The sequence below is a fragment of the Engraulis encrasicolus genome, chromosome 23 (assembly GCF_034702125.1).
Source record: "Engraulis encrasicolus isolate BLACKSEA-1 chromosome 23, IST_EnEncr_1.0, whole genome shotgun sequence".
NCBI lineage: Eukaryota > Metazoa > Chordata > Actinopteri > Clupeiformes > Engraulidae > Engraulis > Engraulis encrasicolus.
In genome coordinates this window covers 38,176,521-38,198,648 of record NC_085879.1, presented here as the reverse complement: position 1 = coordinate 38,198,648, position 22,128 = coordinate 38,176,521, and the positions used below count along the sequence as shown (strand labels likewise).

The window sequence follows — 22,128 nt, the reverse complement described above, 5'->3', positions numbered from 1 at the left end:
CCTGCAGATGCCCACGTTGTAGTCACGGTTCGCGGAGAAAAAACAAGTATTTTGCGGTTCGCAATGCGAACCAACTTTCGGTTTGTGAACGCTAATATCTGTGGCGTGAACCCGACCGCCGGTTCACGATTAGGTGCGGGAACGGGCTCCAGCACGGTTCTCAGTCGGCCTGAACGCGCTATGACAGTAAACAGCTGGCAAAAAAGGAGATTTCTTTCTCAAGCAACACCTTTGTAACGGACAAGAGATTTACTTGTTTTGACATTCTTCAGTATTTTTCTCTACAAGTCTGGGGGCCGTATTATATCAACTGGCAGACCGCATCCGGTCTTGTGTTCGACACCCCTGCACTAGATATTGAAAGAACTCAACAAATAACAATAAACCAAAAACAAACAATACTTAATTGGCAAGTTTACAATTTCAAAATACAAGGTAAAAGTACTTATTAAACGCATCCATCGAGGACCTGTGTGGTCTGCTGAGTGTATGAGCACTACCGGTACATTATAAATGATATTCTGTGTTTTACGCACACATGGGTGTATAAACACTTAATTATTATGTATTACGCATGCATCAAAGACTTGTGCGGTCTGGTGTCTGAGCCAGGGGTGTAGCAGCAAATTTTGGGCCCTATGTACACAGTCCGCTCCAATGGACCCCCCCCAGCCATATATCTTCATAAACTGGACTGTGTGTGGCCCCCTAAATACATGGGGCCCTGATGACTCAGTCACACTTCATCCCCCTGAACGACACCCCTGGTCTGAGCCACGATGCAGCCTCAACATCATGAAACATTAATAATAGTATACATTATTACCATAGACTGCACATGAAAGGACAAAGCATCCGTGATGTCAGGCCTGGTATGCCATGTGATTATTACGTACCCATCAAAGACCTGTTAAGGATGTGGCAGGAGTGGTATTGTCTGAGAACGGCCACAATGCAGAGGCACAGTCTCAATATTATTACGGTATGCACTCTACTATATTTCGTTATGCGCCTGCCAAAGACCTTTAATTACCATTAACACCATATATTATTACGTACCCGTCAAAGACCTGACCGTCGGAGCACGACCACGATGCAGAGGCACAGCCTCTATTAAACATTGTACTATATTTCACTTCTAAGACCTTTAAATTCCATGAATACATATTACGGGGAGTTCCCTGGGTCCTATATTCCCCTGGTCCTAAGTTCCTCGGTTGCGGGGAACATAGGACCTGGGGAACATAGGGATGACCCCATATTACGTATCTGTCAAAGACCTGTGCGGTCTGGTCTGGGTTGAGGATGAGGCAGGAGTGGTAGCGTCGGAGCACGGCCACGATGCAGAGGCACAGCCTCTAGTATATTATACATTACACTATATTTTACTACACACCCACCAAAGACCTTTAAATTCCATTAATATACATTATGGGGAGCGTACCGAAGTTCCCTTGGTCCTATATTCCCCTGGTCCTAAGTTCCTTGGTTGTGGGGAACATAGGATCCGGCAAACATAGGGATGACCCCATAATACGTACCCGTCAAAGACCTGTGCGGTCTGGTCTGGGTTGAGGATGTGGCAGGAGTGGTATCGCCTGAGCACGACCACGATGCAGAGGCACAGCCTCTATTAAACATTGTACTATATTTTACAATACACCCGCCAAAGACCTTTAAATTCCATTAATATACATTATGGGGAGCGTACCGAAGTTCCCTTGGTCCTATATTCCCCTGGTCCTAAGTTACGTATAGGACCCTTACGTATAGGACCCTTACGTATAGGACCCTTACGTACAGGACGTTACATAGGACCTGGGGAACATAGGGATGACCCCATATTACGTACCCGTCAAAGACCTGTGCGGTCTGGTCTGGGTTGAGGATGAGGCAGGAGTGGTAGCGTCGGAGCACGGCCACGATACAGAGGCACAGGCCCGTGGTGTAGCTGCCCACCAGGCTGGACGACTTCAGCAGCAGCTCCGCCTCCACCAGGCTCAACTCGTTCAGCAGCTACACACAGAAACGGACACAGTCAGTAACAGACGGACACAGGCACAGAGACAGAGACAGAGACAGACACAAAGACGAACATAGAGGCAGAGACAGACACAGAGAAGGACACAGACGGACTCGAACACGGACACACAGACGGACACGAACACGGACACATAGACGGACACACAGACGGACACACACACGCACACGAACACAGACACAGAGACGGACTCGAACACGGACACACACAGAAACAGACAGGCACACAAGTACATAGAGAGAGACACACAGACGGACACACACAAGGATATACAATACTAGCGGTTGAGGGAAATTAGTATTCAATCTTCCTCGCTTGTCCTCTCTTTACTTCTGATTTGCTGTGGGTGTTCACTGTACCCATACTACCATTTACGAGGCCCACACTTCTTAAACTAATGCCGGGGGGCTGCCAATTCAGTGAGTGTGTGTGTGTGTGTGTGTGTGTGTGTGTGTGTGTGTGTGCATCTCGATAAGATGGTACCATAACTCCTGCAATTCAAACTATGGGATAATTATATTACATAATATTACACTTAAGTGCTACCTGCACTTAGGGGGAGAAATATTAACTTGGCGGATATGTGCACTCTACAGAGAAATAAAAAGGGGAATTTAGCTCTATGGCTCAAATGTTTTACATTGCACGCCACAGAAGCAACTTAAAGTGAAGGATATTTCCTTATCTTAACGAGATACACTTCTTTGGCTTCAAGTATCATAAGCCCAGACTAATGAATTACACAAGCACTCCAGCAAGGCACAAGGGAGCTCTAATTCCTTATAACTCAATCCTCCAATCTGGGTGTAGATATCCTCAAATGAAAGACAAGAGTCTGCACTTCATATTCATATCAGATGGCTTGAAACTTGAGAATGTTTCAGGCAAGTAAGCACACAAAAATCTGATGGGGGGTCTATGAAACTAATTGTACATGGATCATTCTATCATATGAAACCATATCAGAAGCACCTCGGGTAGGCAAAAGGCTGTGGTTACACTGGCTGCATTACGTGAGGTTGCTTGGAAGATTCATTGAAAAGAAGGGCTATTTTTATTTAATCTTCGCTGCAATTCTGTCTGGTGTAGCTGGTTCAATTGATATCAGTGGCAGCTAATATGGAAAATAAGCAGATATGGAAAATAGGTCTTTAACTTCACATATCCAGTGCACCCAAACAAAGCGTGACTCCCTCCGTACCTGGATGGCGAAGTCGATGAGCCCACTAATGTTGAGGGAGTACTCCATGAGGTCGAAGATGAACTGGATGTGCTGGACCAAGGGGAGGTGGTAGGACATCCCTAAGGCAAAGCTGGTGATCTGTTCCAGAACGTTCCTGGACACCTGCCAATCAGAAACAGCAGAATTTGAGTATAATTTGTGATCAATAATGTCATCAATGAGGGTCCAGAACATACTTGAATATCTATCATTCAGAATTTGGGTTAAGGCTGCAAGTTATACTCTCTCATAGAAGTCACAACAAATTGTGTTTTGCATCGGAGTCTACTCGACATAACAGAGGTGAATGAATAAGGATATCTTGTTGAGTTAATTACTTTTGATTTGGCTTGATTTATCCAATATTGAGAAATAATTAATGTTTGTTGATTTACCAATTAAAATTAACTTGCTGTCAAATTGTGTCAGTATAACCAATGAAGTCTGTTTTACGTTGTCTTAATAACGCACATCAAATATGCACAGACAACTTGCGGGAAAAATCCAGCAGGATGCAAATGGCTGTACCTGGGAGGTGACCTGGTGCTGGTCAAAGTGTGAGAGATGCTGGAATTTGGAGAAGATGTCTTCAGCTGTGGGGAAGGCCTCCGGCTTGCTCCTCTTCCTCTTCTGCCCTTCCTCCCCTCCTGAACATACACAAACCATACAAACGAGAGCAATCAGACATGGCAACCTGGCACCTTTGCAAGGCTTGATCAGAGAATCGAATATGAGAGAGAGATAAGTTAGGCTCCTTCTTTTCCGGTATACACTTTATGTCGGGTGAACGCCCCTTTAGGAGAACGTAGGTTAGGTACTTCAGAGTCCTGCGGTTGAGAATAAATTAAGTCCCCTTAGCGCTGTAGATGGCGGTAGTGCACGTCTTGTGCATACACCTCCAAAAGAGAAGAAGACAACGGCCCGTTAGGAGACCCAACTTGAGCACACGCTTTTGCATTGAGTGGGCGTGTTTCGATTCCTCGTTATCAAAATTCCAATCTCTTTGGCTTCATTCACGTGATGCGTTTGCCACCCCCCACAGGTGACCTAAAATACTGCGGGCGAGCAGATAGACAGACAGGCGGACTCATCGTAATATGTGGCCCAAAGCAGGTAACTGAACACCACATGCTGTAAGAGAGCCTTAATTTCTCAGCTCCATCCTCTATCTAATGTGAGTGTTAATTTCCTCCAAAATTGAACACAAGCCTGCACTTCACATCCACATCAGACAGTTGTAACTTGACTATGTTTCAGTAAAGCAGTCAAAAAAAAAACTACAGCACTTAAAATGGATTCCTCCAGAGCATATTGAGCCATAACAAGCAACTCGGTTAGACACAAGTACACACAACCAAAACAAATTCCTCCTCCTCTCCTGAAACACACCCAAACAATACAAACAAACTGAACACATACACAATAGGCCACATGGCTTCAATTAGAAGTGAATACAGTTTGTTTTCCCCCTCGGCTCCCCAATTGCACTGTTTCCCAGCTACCAGAAGGCTTCCAGCCGTCCAATCCCCAACCACGTGTGCTGCACTCTCCCGCTCATTACGGCCTTCTAATTAGTCGCCTCACAGTCCTCTGGTTACCGGCAAATAAACACACGGGATCCAAATGACCGACACATAATTGGGCCAATCAACAACATTCCTGAGTCTTGAGGTGGAGGGGGAGACACACAGGCAACTACCAATTAGATGAGAGGACTCAAAAACAATCTAAGCACGCTTAACCTGTCTGCAGGTTGAAGGAGTGAGCAGTGGATAACACTCGTTACAGATGAGGAAGGAACCAGCAAAACGAGATTGCTGGATAATTGCCTCTTCATTAAGAGAGCCATCCGTTTATCAGGAGGGTTGAATGTAGCTCTCTCTGTGTCGACCCTGTTCCTCAATAACGAGAGAGTCTGGACAGAGTGGGACGGTATGGGATGGGGATGGGGCAAGTTACAGCGGCAAGCGTGCTCAAGTTACACGACCATCGGCCCGAGACTCAGCTGAAAACTTTATGATAATTGGTGAAATGTTACCCCCCAAGACCATCACAAGCGATTGTCAGGGAAGATTTCTTCGTCTTGTGCAACGTTCTATGATAGAATTTTGCCTGTTCAAACCGTTGCCAGAGATCTTGGATATCAAACCCTGGTTGATATTTACGACTCGAAATAGAACATCGGGCATTGTCTTGGTGTGTACTATTGGAGTTAAGATTGACAGTTGCGATTGGCAGTTGCGATTCTCTTTATGTGTGCGGTGCAACCCAAAGTCAAAATCTGATACGATTTTAAAGTTGAGTAGTTTGAGCCCATCTTTAGGGGGGGTGGTGGGGGTGTTGTGTGGTGGCGATGAGGAGCTGTCACCATGGCAATAATGTGCTCGTCAGGGACGACGTGCGTGCCCGACTGACCGACAGACCGCCTGGCGCCTTGGCGGGCAGCAGCGCAGCGTTGATGATGGCAATGTGACATGGGCTAAATCCGGCAGAAGCGAAACATTCAGTTGTTTAATTAGTACGTCATTAGGCCTTGTCGCTCAGTGTGTGAGTGCCCTCCTACCCCCCTCCCCCTTCCCGAACCTCCATCAACCCCCACTGCCGTCCCCTCCCCACCAACAAAACCCCCAGCCCGCTTACTCCACACTCATTTCTGCCATCCACTTCCTCTACCACCCGGCACCCCCCCACCGAGAGGTCAGTGGCGTCACGCCAACATAACGAGCGGGAGGTGGCAATTAGCATAGAGATGGGTCCGGAAGGTATGAATATGCAATGCGGAGCGGAGCGGGGGGCAGAGGTTAGCGGCGAGCGTGTCGGCACTCGGTGATTAGGGAGGAGGGTGGTGGTGGTGGTGTTGATGGAAGATGGATGGCTGGGGCTTTGGCCATGACAGCAATTGGTACTGTGTATGTGTGTGTGTGGGAATGAGGAGGAGAGAGAGAGGGGGAGAGAGAGAGAGAGACAGAGAGAGAGAGACAGAGACAGAGACAGAGACAGAGAGAGAGAGAGAGAGAGAGAGAGAGAGAGAGAGAGAGAGAGAGAGAGAGAGAGAGAGAGAGAGAGAGCGTGTGTGTGTGTGTGTATGTGTGTATGTGTGCGTGTGTCTGTGTGTATGTGTATGTAAGCAGCTGTCGCAGCTCAAGCACTCAGAAAGACAGGAGTACTTTTTTTTTTAAATGGCCATAATATCAAGTGGTGTGTGTGTGTGTGTGTGTGTGTGTGTGTGTGTGTGTGTGTGTGTGTGTGTGTGTGTGTGTGTGTGTAAGCCTGTAGCAAATGGCCCTCAAGCACAATTACACACACACTAACACACACAGACTAGAGCACTTTAAACTTAAAAAAAAAAAAAACGTCCATAACCTTCGAAGTGTCCAAGTCACAGCATGCATGCATGCTCAAAAAGTCGGCTCAGCTCTCCAATACATCATCTACACCCCAAGAAGCCCAATACGGATCTACGCTTCATGAGACAGCAAGCCGACCATTTAGCCAAGTGTTCAAACTCCACACACAGAGAAAAAAAAAACCCATTTCGCCCACTGACAACTAATTTCCTGCCGTCCAGTGAAAGGCTCCTCTGTGCTTAAGTGCCTTAGCAAGAGGAGTCAAGGATGCAAGGAGATGGTGGTGGAGGAGAGAGAAGGATGAATGCTTTAGTGGAGCATGGAGGGCTAATGTCCCTTGGGAGGGAGGGAGGCGAGAGGAGAGGGGAGAGGAGATGATCATGCGTGGAGATTGGGTGCGGGTTGCAGGAGAGGAGAGGACAGGAGAGGAGAGGAGAGGAGGAGAAAGAGGAGAGGAGAGGAGGAAGACAGAGAGGAAGAGAAAGAGGAGAGAAGAGAGGCAGAGAGGAGAGTAGAGGAGAGGGAGAGGGAGAGGAGAGGAGAAAGACAGAGAGGAAGAGACAGAGGGGAGTAAGAAGACAGAGGGGAAAAGAAAGAGGAAAGGAGAGGCAGAGAGGAGAGGAGATCAGAGGAGAGGAGAGACGGACGCATGGAGCTGATTGGAGACTAGGATCGTGCTTTAGTGGACCATAGGGAGTTCATGTCTCCAAAGGGAATGAGAAGGAGCAAAGGAAAAGAAAGGAAGGGAGGAGAAAAGGAGGAGGAAAGGAGAGGAGATGGCACACCCACATGTGGAGCAATTGGTGAGGTGGTGGGAGAGGATTGGTATTATGAATGCAAGGACACATGAACATGTGTTTCAGTGGCTCATACAGAGCTATAGAAAGGGAGGGGTAGAGCAGGAGAGGGCAGGCCCCATGTGTGATATTTGGTGAGCATGGTGGAGATTAGCCAGGCCCCACCCTCCAAGTGACGCAACACCTTCAGCGTTGCTTCTAGTCAGGCCAGGAGCAATACAAATATTTCTGAGCTCTGGGAAAAATAGGGAACTCCTCCCACTTTGTTGGGAAGCAAACAACCAGTAACAAACCAAGGGAGGCGGGTCAACCATGCCGTTTGGGAAACGTTAATTGTTCTTTGTCTGACCAAGTCTCGAAGAGATTTGAAAGTCGATGATAATCAGGGTAGATAGAGACATGGCTGAAGATATGGAGAGATGTATGGAATTTCAGTGGACTATGGACAGTTGATGACCCAAGGGGAGACATGGAAGAGAGGAGTGGAGTAGGGAGGAGGAAAAGGAGAGGAGAGGAGAGGAGAGGAGAGGAGAGGAGAGGAGAGGAGAGGAGAGGAGAGGAGAGGAGAGAATGCCCCCAATGCGTTAATCAATTGGTGAGGTGGTGGGAGAGGATAGATATGGATGAACTGAGCACGAGGTTTAGTGGCCCACAGGGAGAGGTAGAGCAGGAGTAGCCTCGTGCACCATCTTAAATACTTCCTCTATGAGACTTGGCTCCGCACTGCGTCTGGTAACTGTTTTCTGTGGAGCGATTTTGAGCAGTAGGATTTTAGCTGGTGTTCTGACAAACGGTCCTACAATGCAATTTTATCCTACAGTAGGATGTTCTGTCAGAGACGTGTCTGTTAAACGGTCCTACATTGCCAAAGATAGACGTCAGACATGTTTGTTCAACAACTTATCCCGATTGTTCCGAAAAATTCCTTCCCGCAATTGTGTCAGATCAAACAACCTCCAGACCATGAATACGAAATGAAATGGTAGAATTATGGGATGGTCAGGACCAGGCTAGAGCAGGAGAGCATAGGAGACCCATGCGTGGTGCTTGAAGACCATGGTGCAGAGATGGATGGAGATGGGTGTGTGTTTCAGTAGACCAGGGAGAGAGCAAGGGAGGAGGATAGACACACCATGTGTGGTGGAGAGATAGATAGAGAGATGGATATGTGCATCAGTGGTCCATGGACAGTTAACGGGTTGGGAGGGGGGGTAGGGTAACAGCGGACAGGCCTAACGTGTGGTGGTGTTTGGAGAGGATGGTGGAGAGATGGAGAAATAAAAAGATGGATATATGAGTTTTACTGGCCTACGGAGAGAGAGCAAGAGAGAATAAGCCCCATGTGGGTCTGCTTGGGGAGCATGCAGGAGGGATGCAGATGGAGATGGAGATGTGTTTAAAGGTGATGATACACATGTCAACTTTTTGGGCAACGTTGCTGGGCAACGACATAATTGGCTCCAAAATTTTGCAATAAAAGGACTAAAAGGAAATTGGTCTACTTCCAATGCAATTTCCCCCAATATAAGTGTTGTTGTGATAAACTGTCCAAATACAATCTCATAGTAAGGCTGCCCAAAAAGTGTTGCCTAGTGTATTGCTGTGGGCGCACCGTGCAGAGAGGAAGAGAGAAGAGGCCCCATGTGTAGCTGCTTGGTGGAGATGGAGAGATGTGTTTTTGCTGTCTTTCAGATGATGTAATGGGAAGACATGGGCAGAGCATGAACGGGATTTAGGCCTTGTGCGCCGTAGACCTTTGTGAGTGTCGGACTGTCTGTCTGTGGTAGAGGGATGGAGAGATCACGGGTAAAGAGATGGATGTCTGTTTTAGTGGCCCCATGGAAAGCAAGCGAGAGAGGAGAGGAGAGGAGAGGAGAGGCCCCATGTGGTGCTGGATAAAGCGTGGCGGCGAGATTGAGAGATGAGTGCATGGGACTGATGGGGGAGACGGATGTGTGGAAGACAGTGGACCATGGAGAGAGAGAGAGTGCCTCTAGGGGAGATAGAGAGAGGAGCGGGGTAGAGAAGTGAGGAGAAGGAGAGGAGGGGAGAAAGAGAGGAGGGGAGAAGGAGAGGAGGGGAGAAGGAGAGGAGGGGAGAAAGAGAGAGGTGGTGTGAGGAGACGGAGAGGAAAGGAGAAGGAGAGGGGAGAAAGAGACGAGGGGAGAAGGAGAGGGGAGAAAGAGAGGAGGAGGGGGGAAGATGTGGGGAGAAGGAGAGGAGGGGAGAAGGAGAGGGGAGAAAGAGAGGAGGAGGGGGGGGGGGGGGGAGAGAAGGAGAGGACGGTAGAAGAAGAGAGGAGAAGGAGAGGAGGGGAGAAGGAGAGGGGAGAAAGAGAGGAGGGGAAGGAGAGGAAGCATGGAGGCTGGGTTGGCGAGGAGAGAAGGGGTGATAGTAAGAAAGCAGGAGAAAGGGGGAGAAGCTGAGCCCCATTGGGTGATGCTTCAGGGGACGGGGGAGTGTGGTGGAGAGCAAGGATGTGTGGAGCTGATTGAGAGACGGGCATTGCGGTTCAGTGGACTATGGAGAGATGATGCCCCTAGGGCTATTTGTGGAGCTGGATGGGGGTGGTGGAAAGGAGAGATATGGATGCATGGGGCCTGTTGGAGAGAGAGAGAGAGAGAGAGAGAGAGAGAGAGAGAGAGAGAGAGAGAGAGAGAGAGAGAGAGAGAGAGAGAGAAGGGCTAAGTGGACCACGGAGAGCTAACGTCTCCACGGGAAGGAGGAGGGAAGGAAGAAGAAAGGAGGAGAGGAGAGGAGAGGAGAGGAGAGGAGAGGAGAGGAGAGGAGAGGAGAGGAGAAAGGATACAGCCATGCGTGGAGCAACAGGGACGTGTTTCAGAGGCCCTCGGGAGTTTATACCCCAAGGGAGAAGGAAGAGAGGTGGAGAGAAGAGGCCCATGAGTGGAGGTGTGGAGAGATATGTGGATACAGGGAGATGATGGACAGAGAGGCGACACGTGGTTTAGTGGACCATGGAAAGCTAATGCCTGTAGGAGAGGGGAGGAGGAGGAGAGGAGGAGATGAGGAGTGGATGAGCAGAGGAGAGGACAGGCTCGTTGTGTGCAGCATGGATGCATGGTGATGGACAGTGGAGATATTATGGATGCATGGAGCTGATTGTAGAGAAGGGCCAGTGGCCAAGCAAAGCGATTGAGAGTGGGGTGGTGAAGAGGGCACAACTGTGGATGCCTGGAGCTGATTGTATAGAAGGAATGTGCTGTTAAGTGGACCATGCTCCTGGGGGTGGGGAGGAATGGTGAGAAAGGGGGGAGAGGGGGAGAGGATTGTGTGGAGCTTGGAAGCAGGGCGGAAAAGAGGAGATAGGGATGCATATTGAGCTAATTGGAGATAGAGAAAGCGTTTCCGTGGACCAAGGCCCCAGGAACAGGATGGGATAAGACTGGAGCTTGGGTCGGGATTGATGGAGCAGAGGGGAAGGGAGGGTTTGTGGAGCAGGACAGGAGGGTAGACCATGGAGGGTTAATGCCTCCAGTGAGAGGTACGAGATGGCCCAACCGTGGCTCTAATGGCAGGGCATCGGACAGCTCCGCCAGCAACCCAGATTCGATTCCGGCCCCGGTCATTTCCCAATATTTCCACATCTCTCTCCCACCACTCGTTTCCCGTCTTACTTTCACTGTACTAAAAGACCAACAACAACAAAAAGAGAGGGGGGGGAGGGAACAGGCGAGGACAGGCCCATTGCATGGAGCTGGGGTCTGGAGTGTGGACTGTGGTGAGGTGTTGAGAGTGATGGCACTAGTAAGAGGGCAGAAGAGGAGGTTGCATGTTCTGCAGGACAATGATGGGCTAATTCTTCCAGTGATCACTAAGAAGAGAGGGGGAGAATGGGAAAACGTAAGTCCATTGCATGGAGCTTGGGAAGGGGGAGTGGAGAGGATGGATGTGGATGCATGGAGCCGATTAAAGAGAGGGAAAGCATTTTTTTGTGGACCATGCTCCCCAGGAAGGTTGGTAAGTGAGGGTGGAGGAAAGGATTGGGCAGGGTGTGTGTGTGTGTGTGTGTGTGTGTGTGTGTGTGTGTGTGTGTGTGTGTGTGTGTGTGTGTGTGTGTGTGTGTGTGTGTGATGCGGTGCGGTGGAAAGGAGAGTGATGGCGGCCATTACCGGTCTCTGCGGTGCTCTTGCGGTTGAGCACCTTCAGGATGTCTTTGGTGATCTTCTTGATGGCGTGGCGCGCCTCGTCCCGCTGCTTGCCCACGCCGTACAGAACCACCAGCCGCTGGTTACACTCGTGGCTCGCACTCTCCTCCTGGGGGACGGGGGACACAAGACACGGAGACACACACACACACACACACACACACACACACACACACACACACACACACACAGACACACACACACACACACACACACACACACACACACACACAGACACACACACACACAGACACACACACACACACACACGTGCACACAGACGGACACACACACACACACAGAATATATATACACATATAAAATGGAATGTGCTTTCTAGTTCATTTATTCATTATCTGCTTCTTGCAAATCAACGCCGACACATAGAAACCACCGTTTTTCAATTTTTGAACGCAGTGAAGTAAGCGAATAATGCAACTGAAGTAACTGAATAAAATCCATATGAAATGTAAAATAACAGAAGAAAATCTAATTTTCTCTGTCTCCTTCACATACACAATACAGGACCATAAATCAATGGCAGGAAGCGCCTGAGGCAGTTTCCTGTCCTGTGCTGAGTGGTCTTGCATACCCGAAGATTACAGATTACTGACAAGGGAGAGATGGTTCAAAAGAAATTTCGTCCAGAATCAATATTGTAGGGTTCTAGTAAGGGTTTATGTCATTCCATCTGATCGCCAGAGGCGGTGCTTTCAGCACATGGATGTTCATCACACGAATCATGCAGGTCGAGAATTAATAACAGCAAAGTCACACGTGACCTGGGTGACGTCACCCGGTAACCCCGTGTCAGGGGCTAAGACACCGGTGAACCCAGGAAGTGACCTCTTGGCATGTCTTGTATTGTATGGTGTTGCGCGGTGTTGTATACCCACCTGTGGAATGGGGAAGAGCTACTGTGTCTGTGTTGTGCGTTCCAGTGCTGTGCAACTGCGCATGTGTGGTGTAGGGGATGTGGAGTCTGGGCTGTATGTTGTGTGTTGCAGTGTTGTGTACCCACCTGTGGAATGAGGAAGTGCGTGGCATACTGGATGTGGTGTGTGTGTGTTGTGCATTGTGGTGCTATAAAACGTCTTGTACATACTGGATGTGGTATGTTTGTGTCTGAATCTTGTGTTGTGCATTGTGGTGTTGTGCACCCAGATGTGGAATGGGGAAGTGGCATACTGGATGTGATGTGGAGTGGTGTGGCTATGTGTGTCTGTGTTGTGCGTAGCAGTGTTGTGTGCCCACCTGTGGAACGGGGAAGTGCGTGGCATACTGGATGTGGTGTGGTTGTGTGCGTGTTGTGCATTGTACTGCTATATAGATAAAATACATGTTGTGCGTACTGGAGAGGTCTGTCTGGGCTGTGTCTGTGCTGGATGTTGTGTGGCTGTGTGCGTGTTGTGCATTGTACTGCTATATAGATAAAATATATGTTGTGCGTACTGGACAGGTCTGTCTGGGCTGTGTCTGTACTGGATGTGGTGTAGCTGTGTGTGTTGTGTATTGTTATGCTGTATTATGTACTAACCTGTGGAATGGGGAAGTGCGTGGCGTACTGGATGTTGTGTGTCTGTGTGTGTCTGTGTGTGTGTGTGTGTGTGTGTGTAGTGTATTGTTATGCTGTATTATGTACCCACCTGTGGAATGGGGAAGTGGGTGGCGTACTGGATGTTGTGTGGCTGTGTGCTGTGCGTTGCAGTGTTGTGTACCCACCTGTGGAATGGGGAAGTGGGTGGCGTACTGGATGTTGTGTGGCTGTGTGTGTCTGTGTCTGTGTGTGTCTGTGTGTGTGTGTGTGTGTGTGTGTGTGTGTGTGTGTGTGTGTGTAGCGGTGTTGTGTAGCCACCTGTGGAATGGGGAAGTACGTGGCATACTGGATGTGGTGTGTGTGTGTGCGCGTGTTGTGTAATGCCGTTATGCCGTATTGTATACCCACCTGTGGAATGGAGAAGTGCGTGGCATGCTGGATGTGGTGTGGTTGTGTGCGTGTTGTGTAATGCCGTTATGCCGTATTGTATACCCACCTGTGGAATGGGGAAGTGCGTGGCGTACTGTATATATGAAGTGTGTGGTGTACTGAATATAGTGTGGCTGTGTGTGTGTGTGTTGTGTATTGTTATGCTGTATTATGTACTAACCTGTGGAATGGGGAAGTGCGTGGCGTACTGGATGTGTCTGGGCTGGTCGTACACCTGGGGGAAGGCAGGGTCCAGGCCCTTGTCCTTTGCAGTGCTCTTACTCTCCGTGTCCTGGGCAGGCTTCTCCGGGGAGGGGCTGCCCTTGGACTCACAGTGCATTGGAGGCGAGAACATCTGGAGGGAAAATGTGTATTTAGGAAAGTTATATATTTTGTAATATATTTTGGCTGACCTAATAATTTAATATTACTGTCTGAGCAAACCTGATGACGCACAGAGGCAAAATGAGTTATTCGCTCTGAATAAACGAGCATAAAGACAAAAAAGTGTGCGGTAAACTTCTTTCTTTTTAAGTATTGAGCACTCCTGTGTTTACCAACACCTAGCTGTGCATGGATCTTTGAACTTTTGAATTTAATATTATTGTTTATCCGACCTATGCTGCATTTATAGATGAGGGAAAATTAAGGTGCCCTGAAAAGCACAACTCTGCAAAACCATACATCTTTTCAAGTCAGACATCATCTCTCTATATGTCAGATATCGGTTGGACACCGACACCATTTCTTGTTTCCACAGAAGACAGCACTTTTCCCCAATTCTGGACACAGTGACTGACATCCAAAAGTCTGAACCATACCATCATATCATATACACCATGAATCACAGTCAGTCATGATTGACTGATAATAACTGGAACGTCATTATTGACTGTTGTGAACTTGGAGCTTGTGTCTAAAAAAGGGATAGCCGTTTGTCAGATTCAGACACAGTGAGAGACATCAGATATTCTGACTCGGGTCATTGTATTATTCATCATGAATCATTTGCCAGTTGTCAGTATGTCAAGAGTCAAGATGACTGACTGATGCAGAGTTGAACTTCGTGACTGCTGTGGAATTAAAAAAACAAAAAAACAAAGTAGACAGAGACAGAACAACAGATAAAGGTCATCAGTCCTCCTACCTCATCAAAATTTGCGCTAGAGTTGTGATCGATCTCCATCGACTCAGACAAGCCAGTGTCCTGGAAAGAAAGAAAGAAAGCAAAAACAGAGGTGTGTAAGCATTAGTGATTAACCCTGCTGACTCCAGCACTTCCATCACAGACAACAAATTAAAAACACAAAACCATTTCTCTCTCAGCATCAACTCTACACTAAAACTTCAAGATCACTACAACAAAGAAATGAGTCATCTCCCTTAAACTTCAAGAAGTGTGTGATGACTTGTCTCTTCCAAGACGGTTTCATCTGCATTTACCTTGTCATGCCTGTGTATTCTGCACTCTCTCTACATATTGCATGTTGTTCTTTTTCTTCTCAATTACATTATTACATAACACCATACTTAGCTGACGCTTTTGTCCAAAGCGACTATTACACACGGTATTGGTTACATTCTTTGGTTCAGTGTGGGGTTAGGTACCTTGCTCAAGGGCACATCAGCCATGGATGGAGGTGTTGGGAGAGGTAAGGGTGGGATTCAAACCAACAACCCTCTGGTCTTCAGACCACCTACCTAAGAATTAGGCCACAGCTGCCCCAAATATCGCATGATATTCTTTTTCACCGTTTGCATCTTCGTTAGCGTCTGCTAAATGTATTGTAAACCGTGCAGCACTGACCTCCATCTTGACGCTGCTGTTGGCGTCCTGCTCCTTGCGCTCAGAGTCGTCGGAGGGCTCGTCGCTGGGGGAGCGGGGGCGGGGCAGGTGGTGCTCGCTGGCCAGGTCGCCGCGGGAGATCAGCGTGCACATGTAGATGTTGTGCGAGAAGACGTCGTGGCGAATCAGCTCGCAGAACAACAGCACCAGGTTGGAGAACTCCACGCGCTCACTCTCGTTGCCTGGGTCGGCTGCAGGACCAATATACAGTACAGAAATATGAGTTTGCTGGGTTGGCTACAGTAACAATAAATGTCTTCTGGGTCGGCTGCAGGACCAATATACAGTACAGAAATATGAGTTTGCTGGGTTGGCTACAGTAACAATATACAAATACAGAAATAAGTGTCTTCTGGGTTGGCTACAGGAACAATATAATACAAAAATAAGAGCCTAATACAGTAATAAGACTGCTCGGTTGGCTAATAATAATAGAAAACACAGCAATAAGAGTCTACAGTTCTGCAACAGAAGGGGTGGGCAATTATTTTGGCCTAAGGGCCACATTGGTTTTAGAATATTGACCGAAGTGAGAGTATTCAAAGGTTTTTCATGTAAAGGTTCAAAGGGCCATATGAAATGTCACAGCGGGCAGCATGTGGACCATGTGGAGATTGACAAGAACAATACGTTTGGCAGATTTTGACCACATGTCAAGAAGCTAGGTCAAATATCTCTAAGGTGCAACAGGGGTGAGGGCAGCATGTGCACCCCCCCACGCCTGAGTTTGCCCACGTCTGTGGAACAGAAAGAAGAATCTTCTCGGCATATGCTGTTCACTATCTGGGTCATCAAATTTGGGTAGACAGCGAATGCCTTTTGCTTTTTTTAGGGACCACCGTTCTGTCTAGTAGCCTGACTCTCAGCAGACTCTTGTGCTTTTCCGCTCGCACAATGGTCTGGAAGGCCTTCGGACTCGCCCTGTACCCAAACCCAAACGCAGAAGAGCCATCCAGGTTCCAGTCAAAATATCAAAGGATTGACAGACATACATGGTTGGCAAGTGTTTAGTCACGCCAAGTAGCTCAGCCAAAAATAAAGATTGACAAGGACAATACGTTTGGCAGATTTTGACCACATGTCAAGAAGCTAAGTCAAATATCTCTAAGGTGCAACAGGGGTGAGGGAAAAAACTCCCAGACAGGTCCAGGGGAAGGAGAGGTGGAGAAGAAAAAAAAGTGACATTTAAATTGAAATAAAAATATATAAAAAAGACGTTCTGTCAAATTCTCACAAAGCATTTCCAACAGCAATTATAGGCTGCCTCATGCCTTAATGACCTCAACTTTTAAGCAGAGCCGTTAATGACAGCACTAACTTTTTCAAGATGACCTTAGCTCACAGACGCGTTCACTTGCTGAGCATCAGAATGAGTAATTAGAAATGAGAAAAGTGGTGAGGCTGAGAAAAAGAAAAGAGCAAAGAGAAAGAGGAACAGAAAGTCACAGGCAAAAAGAGGAAAGGGATAGACAGAAAGAGAGAGAGAGAGAGTCAGTCTGAAAGATAGCAGACAGATGGGAAAGTCAGAAAGACGGACGGACGTATAGGCGCTTACTTTATTGTTCCCAAACATCAAAATTGAAGAAGTGGTGAGTGAAGGAGAGAAATAGCAAAAGATAGAAAGAAGGAATGAATGAGGGGGAGAGAGAGAGAGAGAGAGTGAGTGAGACAGAGACACAGACAGAGAGCAAGCGAGAGACTGACAGAGAGAGCAAGAGACTGACAGAGAGAGCAAGAGAGACAAGGAGAGAGAGCAAGAGAGAGAGAGCAAGAGAGAAAGAGAGCGCAAGAGAAAGAGAGCGCGCAAACAACTGAGCGAAAAGTGGAAGCACAATCGCGGTGGGCGAGACAGGACAGCATGATGGGATGGGGTGGGGTGAGGTTTGGTGACAACTAGCAGATGGGTTTAATGGCGTCTGAAAGCCAGCTGGGGCTGAGCTGAGGGGGCTGAGCTGGTGTCTAGGCTGAGCTGACTCACTGAGGATGGGGGCCTGCGTGTCCAGGAACTGCAGCAGCACGTCCTGGAAGACCGGCATGGTGGCAGCCGACAGAGAGCCAGAGGACACCGAGCCCTTCTCATCCACCACCTCCGACTCCCCGCAGCGCTGTGAAGGGGAGAGGGGGGGAGACAGAGAGAGAGAGGTGGGGGTAGAGAGAGAGAGAGAGAGAGAGAGAGAGAGAGAGAGAGAGAGAGAGAGAGAGAGACAGACAGACAGACAGACAGACAGACAGACAGACAGACAGACAGACAGACAGAGAGAGAGAGAGAGAGAGAGAGAGAGAGACAGTCAGACAGACATACAGTCAGACAGACAGAGACAGACAGAAACAGACAGAGGAAGAGGGGGGATAGAGGGAGAGGGGGATAGAGAGAGAGGGGGGATAAAGAGAGAGGGGTAGAGAGAGAGGGGGGTAGAGAGAGGGGGGGTAGAGAGATAGGGGGGTAGAGAGAGAGTGGGATAGAGAGGGTGGGGGGGGTAGAGAGGAGTAGAGAAAGACAGCAAGCGAGAGTGCGAGGGAGAGAGAGGGAATGAGAGTTAGAGGGGTTCCATTTTCGGTGCTTTGATTTCTAGTTAATTAAGGCAGTTACATGCTTTCGGAGTCTTAGTTAAAAGTGCCTACATTTGCATAATAAAGTGTGGGGATGTTTGCCGCCACAGTTTGATGACTAAATTGCCCCAATTAAAACATCAGCGAAGCTTAAAATCTAGAACTTGGGTGACTGTTGCAAGACTGAAAACTAAAAAGTGAATGTCATGGCCATTTGGTTGCACAATGACCAACTTTTAAAATCCAATCTTTGAATGTTGTGCGTGTGTGTGTGTGTGTGCATAATGTGTGAATCTAACAGACACTGTCACTAAGTACTCAATCCAAACTGGAGATGTGCGACACACTGCGTTTTAAACTTTCAGTCCGTGTGTGTGCGCGCCTCACCTCTGCCTCAATCTCCATCTGCGTTTTTAGACGGTCAGTCTGTGAATGTGTGTGTGTGTGTGTGTGTGTGTGTGTGTGTGTGTGTGTGTGTACCTTACCTCGGCCTCGATCTCCATCTGCATTTTTAGACCGTCAGTCTGTGAATATGTGTGCGTGTGTGTGTGTGTGTGTGTGTGTGTGTGTGTGTGAGAGAGAGTGAGTGAGTAAACTCTGCCTCGATCTCCGTCTGCCTCTGTGTGTTTGTGTGTGCGTGTGCGTGTGTCTAACCTCTGCCTCGATCTCCGTCTGCCTCTGTGTGTGTGTGTGTGTGTGTGTGTGTGTGTGTGTGTGTGTGTGTGTGTGTGTGTGTGTGTGTGTGTGTGTGTGTGTGTGTGTGTGTGTGTGTGTGTGTGTGTGTGTGTGTGTGTGTGTGTGCACGCGTGTGTGCGTGCACGCCTCACCTCCGCCTCGATCTCCGTCTGCCTCTTCTCCAGCAGCTTGGCCACCACCATGGCCCGGTGCCGGCCCGAGCGCTTGCTGACCACCGCCCACTCGCACAGCAGCGTCACCACCGCGTCATCGTCCGGGGTCATCTGCTTACATACGCACAGACAGACGGACAAACACACAAGCGTGCACGCACGCGCACACACACACACACACACAACGTAAAAACACACGTAAATTAATCACACAAACTCTTCAGTCTCATTTATCTACCCTGCAACACAAGCAAAACTTTACAGCCATCATCTCCCCTCAAAGAATAAAGTCAACACACACACACACACACACACACACACACACACACACACACACACACACACACACACACACACACACACACACACACACACACACACACACACACACACACACACACACACACACACACACACACACACACACACACACACACACACACACACACACACACACACACACACACACACACACAATAATCCTCTGGTGTCTCCACAAAATACACAAACACACAAATGAATCACAGACAGAATGAATCACTTAATCAGATCCACTGATCTGCATGGTAACACGGTCACACAAACTATTTGATCAACATCTCCTCGTAAAAAGCCCAGAGGAAAATGCCACAAGCCAAACAAGTGACACATCCATCATCACCATGCTCTCAAATCACAAGCTCCCTGAATCACACACACAGAAAATGGCTCATAATCATATTCACTCATCTGCCCGGTAACAGAGACGTACTCGGTCAACATTTCCATAAAAAGGCTGCAAATGCCTGAAGGAAAAGATGTGAAGACTCCATCATCGTCTCTGGAGAGTCACACGAAACCAAAAAGCAACCGAGAAATGAATACTCTCACCGGGATCTTTCCCCTCCTTGGTAACAGCTACACAACAACTATTTGGTTCCCATTAATAAAGCTTGAAAAATGTCTCAACCAAAAATAAATGGCCACATCTAATAAGGGATTCATACTCAAATCCCCCACACACACAAATAAATACACACTCGCATCAGAATCACTGATCTGTGCGGTCACACAGGCCCAAGAACTATTCGGTCAACATCTAACCCCCTAAAAAGCCTGTAAATGGCCTCAAGCGAAAAAAGAAAGCCGACCAAAAATGAATCAGCGCCGACATTTTTGGAGCGCGCTTTCATCTGTAATTCATTAGCTTAACAAACATAACAGAGAGGGGCAAAGTTGAGCTATTCCCACGGTGCCCAGGGCTTGACATTGGCACTTGCCAACCAGCCAAATACTGGGAAAACTTGGATGTGTCGCTAGCCACTTTGACAGGTAGTTTGGAATGGTTAGCTGGGTATGACAAATTTATAGAACCACAGTATCCTAAATTCTGTCGATTCTCCCTTGTGCTTAAATTGTTTGCGTTAAGATGAATAGCATACTCAATTTGTTGTTGTCTAATTTATTTTCATGCAGGAATTAAATATAATTCAATCAACTTTAATACGATTTTGCCACTTCTGAGTTTAAACATAGACTTCAGGTCATGGTAAAAAAAAAGAAAGATAGCATGACAAGTGTGGTTTGTAGAAAAGGCTGGTTGGTTAGGGATTTGGGGAAGATTAAGCCAGAGATATTCTAGACAGAGATACGTCATTTTGGTTCTTTTCCGGTATCCACTTTATGTCGGGTGAACACCCCTTCAGGAGAACTTCGGTTAGGAGACCTTCGGAGTCCTGAGGTTGAGAATAAATTAAGTCCCCTTAGCTCTGTAGATGGCGGTAGCGCACGTCTTGTGCAAACACCTCAAAAGGAGAAGAAGAAGGAGGGGGACAACGCCCCCTTAGGAGACCCAATTTGAGCACACGCTTTTGCATTGATTGGGCATGTTTTGATTCCTCTTGACTAAAATTCTAAACTCTTTGATCAAGCCTTGGTGGTGCCGGGTGGCTGAGGCCCCAGACTGGGTTTGTTTGTGGCCGATGTCGATTCCCAGCCATCCCCATCTCTCTCTCTCTCTCTCTCTCCCGACTTGTTTCCTGTCTCTCTAATTCAGTGGTTCCCAAACTTTTTTCCCTGCGCACCCCCTTTTACATTTCAGTGTGGTTCGCGCACCCCCTAAGCGAATGTTGCACAACCGCAAAACTCATTTCCAATAGACCTGACGTTTTTTCTGCCATCATCATTACAATGGAACTTGTTGCATTGTTGCAAGTTATGGAGTTATAAATTACACTTAAAGATGGATCCTTCCAGCATACAATTCACCAAACAACATGTAATGTTCATTAATTCTGTAAAAACACACATCTCAGCCAGTACTCTATTCAGCTCGCGCACCCCCTTGTGGCAGGCCGCGCACCCCAGTTTGGGAAACCCTGCTCTAACTCATCTCTGTGAATAATACAAGTGTAAAAGTCCAAATAAATAAATGAACAAAATTCAAGAGACACCGCACACTGCTTACTTGAATTTTGTTAATTGATTCACCTTCTCCTGCCTCACACCTGCACCTGCATTGCTGAGGGCTTGTGCACAAGGACTCTCTTGTACTTTGATCGTCCAAATAAATAAATACATGAAAAGCCCTGGTGGTGCCTGCCACCATGTCCTCTGTCATCTCACCTCATGGCCGTCTTTGCTCTGACCGGAGCCAAAGATGCGGTTGTAGAGGGAGTCTAGGGAGTTGCTGAAGTCCGACTTCTCAAAGCTGTGGTTGTCCAGAACCTCCAGGGTATGCAGCACTCGACCGATCGTAAAACCTGGAAACACATGAAAATGGTGGGGGGGAGAAAAACATGTCTGTTGAGATCTTTTTTTCTCTCTCTTTTTTAAACTTTATTTCTATGTTTCAAAAAAAAAAAAAGATGTGAGGGGGAAGGGGGAAAAAATGGACATAAAAACATGCAGGTTGAGGTTGTCTGTTCAGATTCTATGTAATTTCCTGGTCACTTAGCCCATTTTGTCCTAAGTCCTTTTTTGGTAAGGGTGCCCTCTGCATATCAAATCCTAAATATCTCAGCCTCCGAAGCACATACAAACATGAAATAAGTTACATTTAAAATCTAGAACCTTCATTTTGTACTAGTATAGTGTTCATTCAGCTCTAACATACCCACATTTTTAATAAAACAGCTCAAATCTCAAGAACTTGAATGCAGCGTACATGTCGCTCCAGGACACAATGGGTTAAAAGAGACAATACATTGTGAGAATCCAGGAGGTCTAGAGTGAGAGATAAAAAGGTTCTGGCTCTCCATAACGAGGCCTGAATTGAAGAAGTCTAGTGGAGAAAAAGAAAACCTCCACTCCACTTCAATCTCTATTTACAAAAAAATCAGTTGAGGAAAAAAGAAAAAGAAAAAA

The 22,128-nt window shown here is 47.5% G+C and overlaps 1 protein-coding gene across 1 annotated transcript in view; it reads right to left on the bottom strand.

Annotated features, from left to right (window-relative positions):
- med12 (mediator complex subunit 12) overlaps nt 1-22,128 on the bottom strand; it is an 83,619-nt gene that overhangs the window by 50,636 nt on the left and 10,855 nt on the right. The window contains exons 10-19 of the mRNA XM_063189791.1: nt 21,388-21,524; nt 18,763-18,894; nt 17,364-17,490; nt 15,347-15,576; nt 14,687-14,746; nt 13,721-13,894; nt 11,538-11,682; nt 3,792-3,910; nt 3,243-3,386; nt 1,853-2,016 (exon numbers count right to left, since the gene is read on the bottom strand). Coding sequence (XP_063045861.1) covers nt 1,853-2,016; nt 3,243-3,386; nt 3,792-3,910; nt 11,538-11,682; nt 13,721-13,894; nt 14,687-14,746; nt 15,347-15,576; nt 17,364-17,490; nt 18,763-18,894; nt 21,388-21,524 — 1,432 coding nt within the window. The remainder of the gene's footprint in view (nt 1-1,852; nt 2,017-3,242; nt 3,387-3,791; nt 3,911-11,537; nt 11,683-13,720; nt 13,895-14,686; nt 14,747-15,346; nt 15,577-17,363; nt 17,491-18,762; nt 18,895-21,387; nt 21,525-22,128) is intronic.